Below are 12,502 nucleotides of genomic sequence, written 5' to 3'. Positions count from 1 at the left end.
TCTCACACAATTCAAAAAGCTGCTGAAAACTCACTTGTACAATTTTTAGTATTTTTCATTTTGTCTTTACATTGACTTTTCTTGTTTTCCACTGGCTGGTTATCGTTTGTTGTTGGTAATGTAGTTTTGTGCGTTTAGATCAATTTTTTGCATAAGCGCCTTAAATCACCTTTATGTATGTATGTATGTATACTAATCAAAAGTTTGGAATTTTATGAACGGAATAAACTAAATTTCTGTCATATTTTGGTTTATTCCGTTTTGTAAGACGGGCATCAATTTTAGATTGTTACTATTTCTGATTTTGGATAGTATCAAGCTTTATACTAATCAAAAGTTTGAAATTTTATGAACGGAATAAACTGAATTTCTGTCATATTTTGGTTTATTCCGTTTTGTAAGACGGACATTAATTAAAGATTGTTACTATTTCTGATTTTTGATAGTATCAAGCTTTGTACTAATCAAAAGTTTCGAATTTTATGAAATGAATAAACTGAATTTCTGTCATATTTTGGTTTATTCCTTTTTGTAAGACGGACATCAATTAAAGATTGTTACTATTTCTGATTTTGGATTGTATCAAGCTTTATACTAATCAAAAGTTTCGAATTTCATGAACGGAATAAACTGAAAATATTGTATTCTATTTACTTTTAAACTTAAAATAGATCAGCAATATTTTGTCATATTTTGGTTTTATTCCGTTTTTAAGACGGACATCAATTTGAGATTGTTACTATTTCTGATTTTGGATAGTATCAAGCTTTATACTAATCAAAAGTTTGGAATTTTATGAAAGGAATAAACTGAATTTCTGTCATATTTTGGTTTATTCCGTTTTGTAAGACGGGCATCAATTTTAGATTGTTACTATTTCTGATTTTGGATAGTATCAAGCTTTATACTAATCAAAAGTTTCGAATTTTATGAAATGAATAAACTGAATTTCTGTCATATTTTGGTTTATTCCTTTTTGTAAGACGGACATCAATTAAAGATTGTTACTATTTCTGATTTTGGATAGTATCAAGCTTTATACTAATCAAAAGTTTCGAATTTTATGAACGGAATAAACTGAAGACATTGTATTCTATTTACTTTTAAACTTAAAATAGATCAGCAATATTTTGTCATATTTTGGTTTTATTCCGTTTTTAAGACGGACATCAATTTGAGATTGTTACTAGTTCTGATTTTGGATAGTATCAACCTCTCATGAACAATCTTCATTGGCTTCCGATTAGCAACCGCATCCAATTCAAACTCTGTCTTCTGATTTATAAGTGCCTGACTGACTCTGCTCCGCGATACCTCATCGATTCAATTAGTCTTAAGCCAACACCGTCCAGTGGCCCTGTTACAAGATCTGCCCTGGACAGAACTCTCCTAAACATTCCCATGTGCAAGTTAACCTGTGGTGATAAGTCATTTACAGCTGCTGGACCGTCCAACTGGAACAGCCTGCCACGGAACGTACGGGAAGCTTCTTCTCTCACACAATTCAAAAAGCTGCTGAAAACTCACTTGTACAATTTTTAGTATTTTTCATTTTGTCTTTACATTGACTTTTCTTGTTTTCCACTGGCTGGTTATCGTTTGTTGTTGGTAATGTAGTTTTGTGCGTTTAAATCAATTTTTTGCATAAGCGCCTTAAATCACCTTTATGTATGTATGTATGTATACTAATCAAAAGTTTGGAATTTTATGAACGGAATAAACTAAATTTCTGTCATATTTTGGTTTATTCCGTTTTGTAAGACGGACATTAATTAAAGATTGTTACTATTTCTGATTTTGGATAGTATCAAGCTTTATACTAATCAAAAGAGGGAAGCGGATTTTTTTAAACAGGGGTAAAAAGTGGTAGTATATATAGAGCTCCGAACTCAAGTAAACACTATAATATCTTGATTCAGAATACAAGATATTTTAGTGTTTCGTCCAGTTGCGAACTCTATATATACTACCATTTTTTACCCCTGTCGCCTATAGCAAACAGGGGTAAAAAGTGGTAGTATATATAGAGCTCCGAGCTCAAGTAAACCCTATAATATCGTACATTCTAAATTATTCACCTCGCCTACAGCAAACAGGGGTAAAAAGTGGTAGTATATATAGAGCTCCGAACTCAAGTAAACACTATAATATCTTGATTCAGAATACAAGATATTTTAGTGTTTCGTCCGTTGCGAACTCTATATATACTACCACTTTTTACCCCAGTCGCCTATAGCAAACAGGGGTAAAAAGTGGTAGTATATATAGAGCTCCGAGTTCAAGTAAACCCTATAATATCGTACATTCTAAATTATTTCACCTCGCCTACAGCAAACAGGGGTAAAAAGTGGTAGTATAGAGCTCCGAACTCAAGTAAACACTATAATATCTTGATTCAGAATACAAGATATTTTAGTGTTTCGTCCCGTTGCGAACTCTATATATACTACCACTTTTTACCCCTGTCGCCTATGGCAAGTAAACCCTATACATTCTAAATTATTTTCACCCGACTGGGGGAGAATCCCCCCGTTTGAAAAGGGGTATAGAAGTGATTTAAGGGGTTAATAAATATTGGGGGTATAGTTATAAAGAAGGGGGTATTTTAAAAGAGGGAAGTGATTTTTTTTCTAATAGGGGTAAAAACTTTATACCTCTGTTGCCTATAGCAAACAGGGGTAAAAAGTGGTAGTATGTATAGAAGTGATTTAGGGGGTTAATAAACATTGGGGGTATAGTTATAAAGAAGGGGTATTTTAAAAGAGGGAAGTGATTTTTTTTAAATAGGGTAAAAACTTTTTACCCCTGTTGCCTATAGCAAACAGGGGTAAAAAGTGGTAGTATATATAGAGCTCCGAGCTCAAGTAAACCCTATAATATCGTACATTCTAAATTATTTTCACCCGACTGGGTTATAGAAGAAAGGGTATAGAAGTGATTTAGGGGTTAATAAATATTGGGGTATAGTTATAAGGAAGGGGGTATTTTAAAAGAGGGAAGCGGATATTTTTTTAAATAGGGGTAAAAACTTTTTACCCCTGTTGCCTATAGCAAACAGGGGTAAAAAGTGGTAGTATAATATATAGAGTTCCGAACTCAAGTAAACACTATAATATCTTGATTCAGAATACAGGATATTTTAGTGTTTCGTCCAGTTGCGAACTCTATATATACTACCACTTTTTACCCCTGTCGCCTATAGCAAACAGGGGTAAAAAGTGGTAGTATATATAGAGCTCCGAACTCAAGTAAACACTATAATATCTTGATTCAGAATACAGGATATTTTAGTGTTTCGTCCAGTTGCGAACTCTATATATACTACCACTTTTTACCCCTGTCGCCTATAGCAAACAGGGGTAAAAAGTGGTAGTATATATAGAGCTCCGACCTCAAGTAAACCCTATAATATCGTACATTCTAAATAATTTTCACCCGACTGGGGGAGAATCCCCCCGTTTGAAAAGGGGTATAGAAGTGATTTAGGGGTTAATAAATATTGGGGTACAGTTATAAAGAAGGGGTATTTTAAAAGAGGAAGCGGATTCTTTTTAAATAGGGTAAAACTTTTTACCCTGTTGCTTATAGCAAACAGGGTAAAAAGTGGTCGTATATATAGAGCTCCGAGCTCAAGTAAACGCTTTAATATCGTACATTCTAAATTATTCACCTCGCCTATAGCAAACAGGGGTAAAAAGTGGTAGTATATATAGAGCTCCGAGCTCAAGTAAACCCTATAACATCGTACATTCTAAATTATTTTTACCCGACTGGGGGGAGAATCCCCCCGTTTGAAAAGGGGTATAGAAGTGATTTAGGGGGTTAATAAATATTGGGGGTATAGTTATAAAGAAGGGGGTATTTTAAAAGAGGGAAGTGATTTTTTTTAAAGGGGTAAAAACTTTTTACCCCTGTTGCCTATAGCAAACAGGGGTAAAAAGTGGTAGTATATATAGAGCTCCGAGCTCAAGTAAACCCTATAATATCGTACATTCTAAATTATTTTCACCCGACTGGGGAGAATCCCCCGTTTGAAAAAAGGGGTATAGAAGTGATTTAGGGGGTGAATAAATATTGGGGGTATAGTTATAAGGAAGGGGGTATTTTAAAAGAGGGAAGCGGATATTTTTTTTTTTGTGGTAAAAACTTTTTACCCCTGTTGCCTATAGCAAACAGGGGTAAAAAGTGGTAGTATATATAGAGCTCCGAGCTCAAGTAAACCCTATAATATCGTACATTCTAAATTATTTTCACCCGACTGGGGGAGAATCCCCCCGTTTGAAAAAAGGGGTATAGAAGTGATTTAGGGGGTCAATAAATATTGGGGGTATAGTTATAAGGAAGGGGGTATTTTAAAAGAGGGAAGCTGATAAATAGGGGTAAAAACTTTTTACCCCTGTTGCCTATAGCAAACAGGGGTAACAAGTGGTAGTATATATAGAGTTCCAAACTCAAGTAAACACTATAATATCTTGATTCAGAATACAAGATATTTTAGCCTGTTTCGTCCCGTTGCGAACTCTATATATACTACCACTTTTTACCCCTGTCGCCTATGGCAAACAGGGGTTAAAAGTGATAGTATATATAGAGCTCCGAGCTCAAGTAAACCCTATAATATCGTACATTCTAAATTATTTTCACCCGACTGGGGGGAGAATCCCCCCGTTTGAAAAGGGGTATAGAAGTGATTTAGGGGGTTAATAAATATTGGGGGTATAGTTATAAAGAAGGGGTATTTTAAAAGAGGGAAGTGATTTTTTTAATAGGGGTAAAAAGTGGTAGTATACATAATGTTGGGCGTATTGGGCGGAATGCATCAAATGAACGTTATTGCAACTTTCAATGAGTTTTGTGATCTAAAGATACGTTTTTTAGCTAACTGGCAACACTGAAATTGTTTTTACCCCTCAGGGGTAAAAAGTTGTAGATTGCCGAACTATCAATGCAAATTATGAAACATGGTCTTCATCCGTGGCATTGTCTTTTTAAAGACATTTCTTGTTCGTTGATAACCTGCATTATGTAGAAGTCATTCCTTTATGTCATTGACATAAATATTATTTATTATTTATCTATTTATTGCTTATTTAACCTGGGGTGACCAATCAATGCACTGGCACTGTTCTCCCTTGGTTCACAGGTGGCACGTACAAGGGTATACATATAATACACAATAAAAACGGCATATAAAACATTATATCATACGATTGCATTATGTTAAAACTAATTACATCAAGAGCAATACAATAAAAACATCATTTAAGGCATAGGTCATACGATTGCACATTACATCAAAAGCATCAAGGAAATATACATAAGAGTAGACAAAATGTTTTTTTTTTATGACAAAACACAATGGATTCAGGTATCTGGGGCTAAAGCTGGAGCAACGTCAGATCTGACCCAGCATATCCATAGTCTTTGTCAAAGACTGAATCGAGATAGTGTCGGACTCGCGTTCAAGGGGGGGGGGGGTCGTGAGCGACGAAGCCGCGATGAGCCACGAAGCGGCGAGTACGAGCTGAGAGCCGCGGAGCGGCTCTCGGCGAGGGTTTCTGAGAGTGTGTGGTTCCCAGTAGTTTTTCTCCCTATGGATAATATAGGCTATGGTTTCTGAGAGTGTGTGGTTCCAAGTAGTTTCTCTCCCTATGGATAATATAGGTACACGGTCTGTAACACAGACTAGCATATCCAAGAACAAGAACACAAGCGCAGGGACATAACTGAATGCAAAAGAACATCCCTGCGCCCAAGAGATGCTACTAGCAGGCAAACACAGGGGTCAGCCCGAAAAACACTCCAACAGCACCCCAGTTACCTAAACCAGTGTAAAGACCTGGATGAAACCCTGACCACCACCACCGACCACTCCATCCACCGGAGCACCTCCATGAAATGAATGACTTCTACCGAATGCAGGGACTGAGTTAGACGTAACATTACATCGTTATGCCGGTTTTCATTATGTTTAATTGATCTATTGTATTACCATTCTTAGATGGTTCTTCAACGATCACGATCATTATAGCAGTAAGTGCAGCAGCAGTTGGAGTCGTTGTGACTATAGCTATTGTGGCTATTGTGGTATACTGTAGAAGGTATGTAAAGCATGTTCTACCTGATATTATAAAGCGTATTTAAAGTTGGAGCAAATGGACTCCACATTTAAGATGGAAAATATTATAGTCATTATGGTATATAAAACGACTAAATCCTGCCATCATGGCGTATAATAATCAATGGCAATAATGGTCAATATCCGTATGTGTTTGTTTGGGTTTTTTTATTTTGGTTTTTTTTCTAAATCATCAGTCATCATCATCATCATCAGCCCATGTCATCCCACTGCTGGGTAAAAGCCTCTCCCAAATTCTGCCAATTTCTCCTGTCTCCTGCAATTCCTGTCCAGGCTGTTGTTCCCAGGTAGCTGACCAGCTCGTCTCTCCATCTAGCATCAGTATTTGAGACCAATTGTTATTTTATATGTACACATGTAGTTCTTTTTAAGTAACAAAACTCAGGTTTACCAGTGCACAGGGGCTGCCGGGCGATACTAATGACAATATCACAGAAAATTAACAAAAGGCATACAATGCGGAGACAGACTCTAACTGAGAACATAGCCTAAGTCCCACTGCCTCCAAGAACTGCCCTCCATAAACAAATGAACAAACATAATGGATAGGCTAGACTGTTATACAAGAAATTTAAGAAATCATTGATCAAAGATATCTGTTTCCTGCTCAAGTGATATTTTTTTCCTATTTGCATTTTTAAGATAAGAATATGTAAGAAAATTTGCCCTGGAAGTGCCAAAACTGCAACAAACAAAAATCAAATTCACGGGGAGTAGTTTTGACAATCATTATCTATACTGAGCCAAAAAAGTATTCTTACACTTGGAAAAATAATCACAATTCACAACTTAACCATATTGGGGTAGATTTGTTTTTTAATAGATGTGCAACAAAGAGACAACACAGTTTCTTCAATGAAGCTTTATTTAAAGCAGTTTAAATATCAGATTTACTTATCTGTACTTTTCATAACTTTCATTGTTTTTGCCAGCTCTTTTGTTTCAGTTTTCTTTTCCTTTTGTTTTAAGTTAAAAGGCACGCACAAATTAGCTATTTACCACTCTCAAACCAGATGTCTAGTCTGTGGAGTTTAGACCAGTTTGTCACTTTAAGACTGAACCTTCGTCTAATCAAATGCTTGTACAGGGTGTCCCATAAAAATAACTACCAAGTGATTAAATTGAACGTAAGTCGAGAAGTAGACATTAGAATCAGAAAATTTAAAATGTAGCGCATAGCATGTGTTAATGTGCATCACGTACGAAAATTGGGTTGACTGGTTGCGAAGAAATTAACGATTACATATTGTGCGCATCAATGCAGTTCATTCCAAGTTTGATCACAGGCGCTTTTTTTCATAATAGCTCACCACTTCCTAAAGTTTGTGTATCTCATTAAATTTAGTCCACATTATCAATTTTATAATCCAACGGTGTTATGTTATTCATGCATTCACTGAAGATGAATAACAGTTTGTTCAAGAAAACTTCTTTTGATTTCTGTAATTGGAAGCTTTCCAACTTTAATTATTTAGGTTGTACAAATATGTTGTATTTTAACCTTCCAAAGAATATTTGAGCCAAGAATGACAATGATCAAATGCTTATACAGTTTACGTGACATCCGATGTTAATGACATTAATGTTGAAGTTTAAACTTTTCATTACAATTGCTACGGAATATTCCAAAAACTTAAATGTGTGTGAGAAATTGTTTAAGGCAGCTGGAATTCTTTTATGCAATATTCCTTATGCAACATTTATATCAACATTTACGAAAAAATATTTACAAGTACCGAGCATCATCTTACATGCAAACTTTCATTTTCAATATCGTGCAGGTTTTCAAATCTGAACAAAACCTAATTCAATGTTTTGTAAGAAAGAGATTGTTTAAAAAGAACGAAAAGGATTTCACAGAACAAAATATGAAGCCGATTGACAGGTAACCACTATAGTGCGCATTGTGCTGAATGATCTTTCTTTCAAACTTGGAATGAAGTGAATTGACGCATGCGTTATGTAATCGCTCATTTCTTCGCAATCAGTCAACCGATTCCAGTAAAATTGACGTATATGATGCAGAATCAGATGGGCTACACGCTGATGTTTGGATTCTGGATTATATTTCTCGACTTACGTCCAAATTCATTCGCCCGGTAATTTTTTTCTGGGACATCCTGTATAACTTTGCTTCTTGAAGTCACATTGGATTCAATGGGGGTGTCATAATGTACCTGATTAGATGCATCTATTAAAAACAAATTTACCTCAATATGGTTCAGTTTTAAAATGTGTTTGTGTATTTGTATGTACACTTGTATTATTGAGATATCCTATCCTTTTCATGCTTTTGTTTACACTTGTTATAATATCAAATTCAGTTGCTGCCAATCTCTCAATGAAAACGTTACACAGGACTAATCGTCGTCCGTATTCCATAGTGGCGTATAGTGGGGCGCCGCGAATAAACAACTTTTCGAGAAAATCGGGTTTGAAGAAATGCCAATTTCAAATCGAGTTGTGTAAATCAGACATTCATTATATTTTGTAAATGATGTGAAATTTCTGTAGTAAACTAAATAGATTTTATTGTTATATATTTTTCAAAAGAAATAAATACATACTATTGCTGGCAAACTGAAAATAAAACTATACGTCACTATGGAAAACGAACAAAACGCAATACCCTAACCTAACGTTAACCGTACGCCACCTCGGTCGCCGTGTAATCCCTATGGCGTTACTTTTTTTCGTCGTTCGTATTCCATAGTGGCGTATAGGTCCGATACGTGTACGCCACTATGACATACGATGTTTTTCATTTTTGCCGATATTTCATAATTATAAAATGTGTATAAAAAGTGGCGTATGGTCGATACGCCACTATGGAATACAAAAATGTCACTTTGTAACTATACGCCACATTTAATTAATTAATTACTAATTAATTAGCTAATTATGACTGATGAGACTTAGAAAAATGAAAGAGAACATCATTAAAAACATATGTGCCAATTTTCAAAAAAAATGACCAAAAATCACTATACGCCACTATGGAATACAGCCGACGACTTGACGTTTTCATAGTATTTGAAGAGTTACTTCCGGGTTGAAAGTGATTAGTTTTTTCAAACAGACTGTCGCTAAATTCCTCAGCATTAGTGTAATGTTCCAGCACTAATGGGATGCCGATCTGCTGTGCTATCTGGTGATCAGAAATCATTGGTTTCTCATTTTTAAATGTTAATCTTCATTTTTGCTTACTTGTTTTGGTTGTTTTTGCAACCAAAAAAATCATTATATGTATTTATATATATCATTATATATTAATTAATGAATTTATTTGTTTATGTATTTACGTATAATTTTTTATCCATTTACTTTTTCTGTCTTTTTTATTTGTTTTCATTAGGAAAAGCAAAACAGATCTATCTGCCTCCTCTACTCACATACCACCCAACGTACAAGATCCGAATAGACAAGAAGAAGAACAATACGACGACACAGGCACTGAAATACCTCTTGACAATATGGGTTATGAATCCATAGGAGATAACAGGGATAAGGAAAGGAAACATGACCAGGGAATATCGGGCTACTCAACCTACATAACACCTAACGAACAAGAACCAGTGGAAGACCAATACGACGATACGGGGGTTGAAATACCGCTTGACAATATGGGTTATGAATCCTTAGGAGCTGACAGAGATATAGATAACTACCAGGGGCTGTACGCAGATATTCCTAACTAATGTGTATACCTAACGGATATTTGTAATTATGGTGAATTTTATGTTCCAGCATAAAGTTGTTGTTTTTTTAAACTTCCGTGGTCGGGGTACGCGCTGGTGAATTGCGATCGCGTAAAAGTGACAAGGTCGCCTACTACGCGCCGAACAGACAACCAATGGGTCAACCGACTTGTTGTCAAGTGCGTTGATCAGCCAATCAGCGTGATTGCTTATTTGTTTACAACAGAGAACACTATTTGCCATGACAGAATCATTGACATGTTTGTAATTTTACAGCAGAATCTGAAATTCTTCTAATCTGTTTCAAGTAGAAAAGAGAATCATTATACCTGTATCATGATAAAACAGTAAAAACAGTAAAAAACTGTATTGTTTCTTTTGATTTAACGAAGGAACTCTTGATAAACTTGATGCTATCATTGATTTACATGTACAGCCTTCTTCCCTTGTAAATGTTATTTTATCCTTTCGTTGTTAACGAAACATATCTTGAGATTAAAATAAGCAAATTTAACAGTACAAACTAGCATTTAAAAGCTAGGACTGCGCAATTGACGGTGATGTAAGCATCATGCCACAACAGTTTTTTCTAATTGCCAAAGAGGGCGCTATTTACCTGCACAATTTTGTTTGAGACCGGCTGTGCAAACAATATGGGTTAGTGTTACAAATGGACTGTTGAAGCAGCGTAAATCAATATGAGTCTGTGTTGAGAATGTATGTGAAGTAACGTAAACCATATCACTCATTGTTAAGACTAAAATGTGTAAAGAGCTTAACAATTACTCAGTGTTCAGATGGGAACGTAAAGGTTATCACGTTACTTAGTGTTAAGATTTAAATGTATCAATAACGCCAATCACGTGATACGGTAATGTGTAAGTAACGCAAATCATTATATATTTTATAAAAGGCATGTATAAGTAACGCTATCATATAAATCAGTGTTACGAATGGGTTGTATCGCAAATCACGTGACTTGACACGGAATGACCACGGAATGCAACATGGTTACATGTTAAAAAATAAAATGTATAAATATATAATCATATAAAGCATTTAGCACATAAAAGTATTGTAAATAAATATTGTATAATCACCTTTTCTTGTATAATATACAAATAACCAATAAATTATGATTTGTTGAAAACTGGAGTTCATTTAATTTTGTAAAAAGTGACATACACATTGTGTATTTAAAGTTCTGAGAACTTGCAAAGTTGCATTCAAATTTAAAATTTTTAAAATATTGGCTAAGATACTTATAGAGAACTTGAACTTTTTAACATTCTACCTACAACTCAACTACTCAAGAACCGAAAAAAGCTAAAAAATTGATAATGTCGTTTTTGTGTTACTTTTTACCAAAAATGTTTGATTGTTTTAATTAAGCCACAAATGGACATAAGGTTTTCAACTATTGTACCTTTTCAAAAATGTGACTCACTCTGAAAAAAAAACCAGGAACAAGTCACATTTCTTTTATATTTCAAGATTTGAATAAAAATGTAAGCACTAGACAATAAGCTTTAAAATAATACCAAAATAAATAGCATCAATACTTTTGTAGAAGATTGTAAATGATACCTTGATATTTTGCCAAATTGCTATTCTGAGTAATGGGTCAATTAGTTTCCTGCCTTTTAAAACAGGATTGAATTGGGATTATCATAGTTTACTTGTTATTTGTTGATTAAATACACTTTAATAAGTAGTTTCAAGGATTTGCCAAATCACTTAGTCCCACAGTCAAATACCATGAATTCCAGCATTTGATTTTTATTATGGGAATGCCATCTTTAAAGGCCTATAACTCAAAAACATATCTGGCGACGTGTTCCCGGTTTTGTTGGAACTAGTTACAAATGTATTTATCTTTAACCCATCAGTTGAGCAAAATAGGAAAGTGGGCTTTCGGTTAAGGTAGTATACGCCTAATTAAACTGTTATGTTGGTCAAAATATGTTGTTTGCTCCGTAATTGCATTACAGTTTTGTGTTTTGATTGCATTTTATTTGGTGTAATTTGGACATTCGGATCAAATGTTATGGTTGATTAAACTGAAAGGAATGCCGCAATATTTCAGCGCATAATACATTTCCCTATAGAAGTACATGTATTTAAATTCGGGGGTTTTTTTCGGTGTAAATTTAAGCATTTTGGTCTAAAAAAGTCAATAAAAGTCCAATTCATATGGAGTGGCTGAGGAACACAACATGGATCAATGTTAAAAATAAAATACATAAAATGTGTAATTACATAAAGCATTTAGAACATTGTAAATAAAAATCTGTATTAACTTTTATGATATACATTTTAAATTATTGACCACGAATGTTCTCTTTTTTGGAAGGGCCAACGGAATGGTATACATTTTTTGTGTTACTTTCACCAGACATATTTGATTTTTGAAAAAATAAGCCAGAAATGGACGAACGTAAGTCTTCAAAACCTCTCCATTGGGTGAGCATATTGTGCTGTTCAATCAGCCAGTACTGTGCGAGCTGAAATCAACAGGAAATTGCTAAATTTAAGTGGTGAAAAACGACTACAATCATAAAAAACTTAAAACTTAAAATTTCAAGATATACTCAAACACAAAGGTAAAAATTTTACTTGAATTAATGTTACATAATATGGATCCAATAATAGTATAGACAATAAA

General features: G+C 34.5%; 1 protein-coding gene across 1 annotated transcript in view; it reads left to right on the top strand.

Moving 5' to 3' along the window:
• LOC140168458 (uncharacterized) overlaps positions 1–10,987 on the top strand; it is a 70,528-nt gene extending 59,541 nt beyond the window's left edge. The window contains exons 4-5 of the mRNA XM_072191854.1: positions 6,002–6,101; positions 9,495–10,987. Of these exons, the coding sequence (XP_072047955.1) occupies positions 6,002–6,101; positions 9,495–9,837 (443 nt within the window). The 3' untranslated portion in view covers positions 9,838–10,987. The remainder of the gene's footprint in view (positions 1–6,001; positions 6,102–9,494) is intronic.
• Positions 10,988–12,502: the final 1,515 nt, after the last annotated feature.

This window comes from Amphiura filiformis, chromosome 13 (genome assembly GCF_039555335.1).
Source record: "Amphiura filiformis chromosome 13, Afil_fr2py, whole genome shotgun sequence".
In the NCBI taxonomy this organism is placed as follows: Eukaryota; Metazoa; Echinodermata; class Ophiuroidea; order Amphilepidida; family Amphiuridae; genus Amphiura; species Amphiura filiformis.
This window is presented reverse-complemented; position numbering and strand designations above follow the sequence as displayed.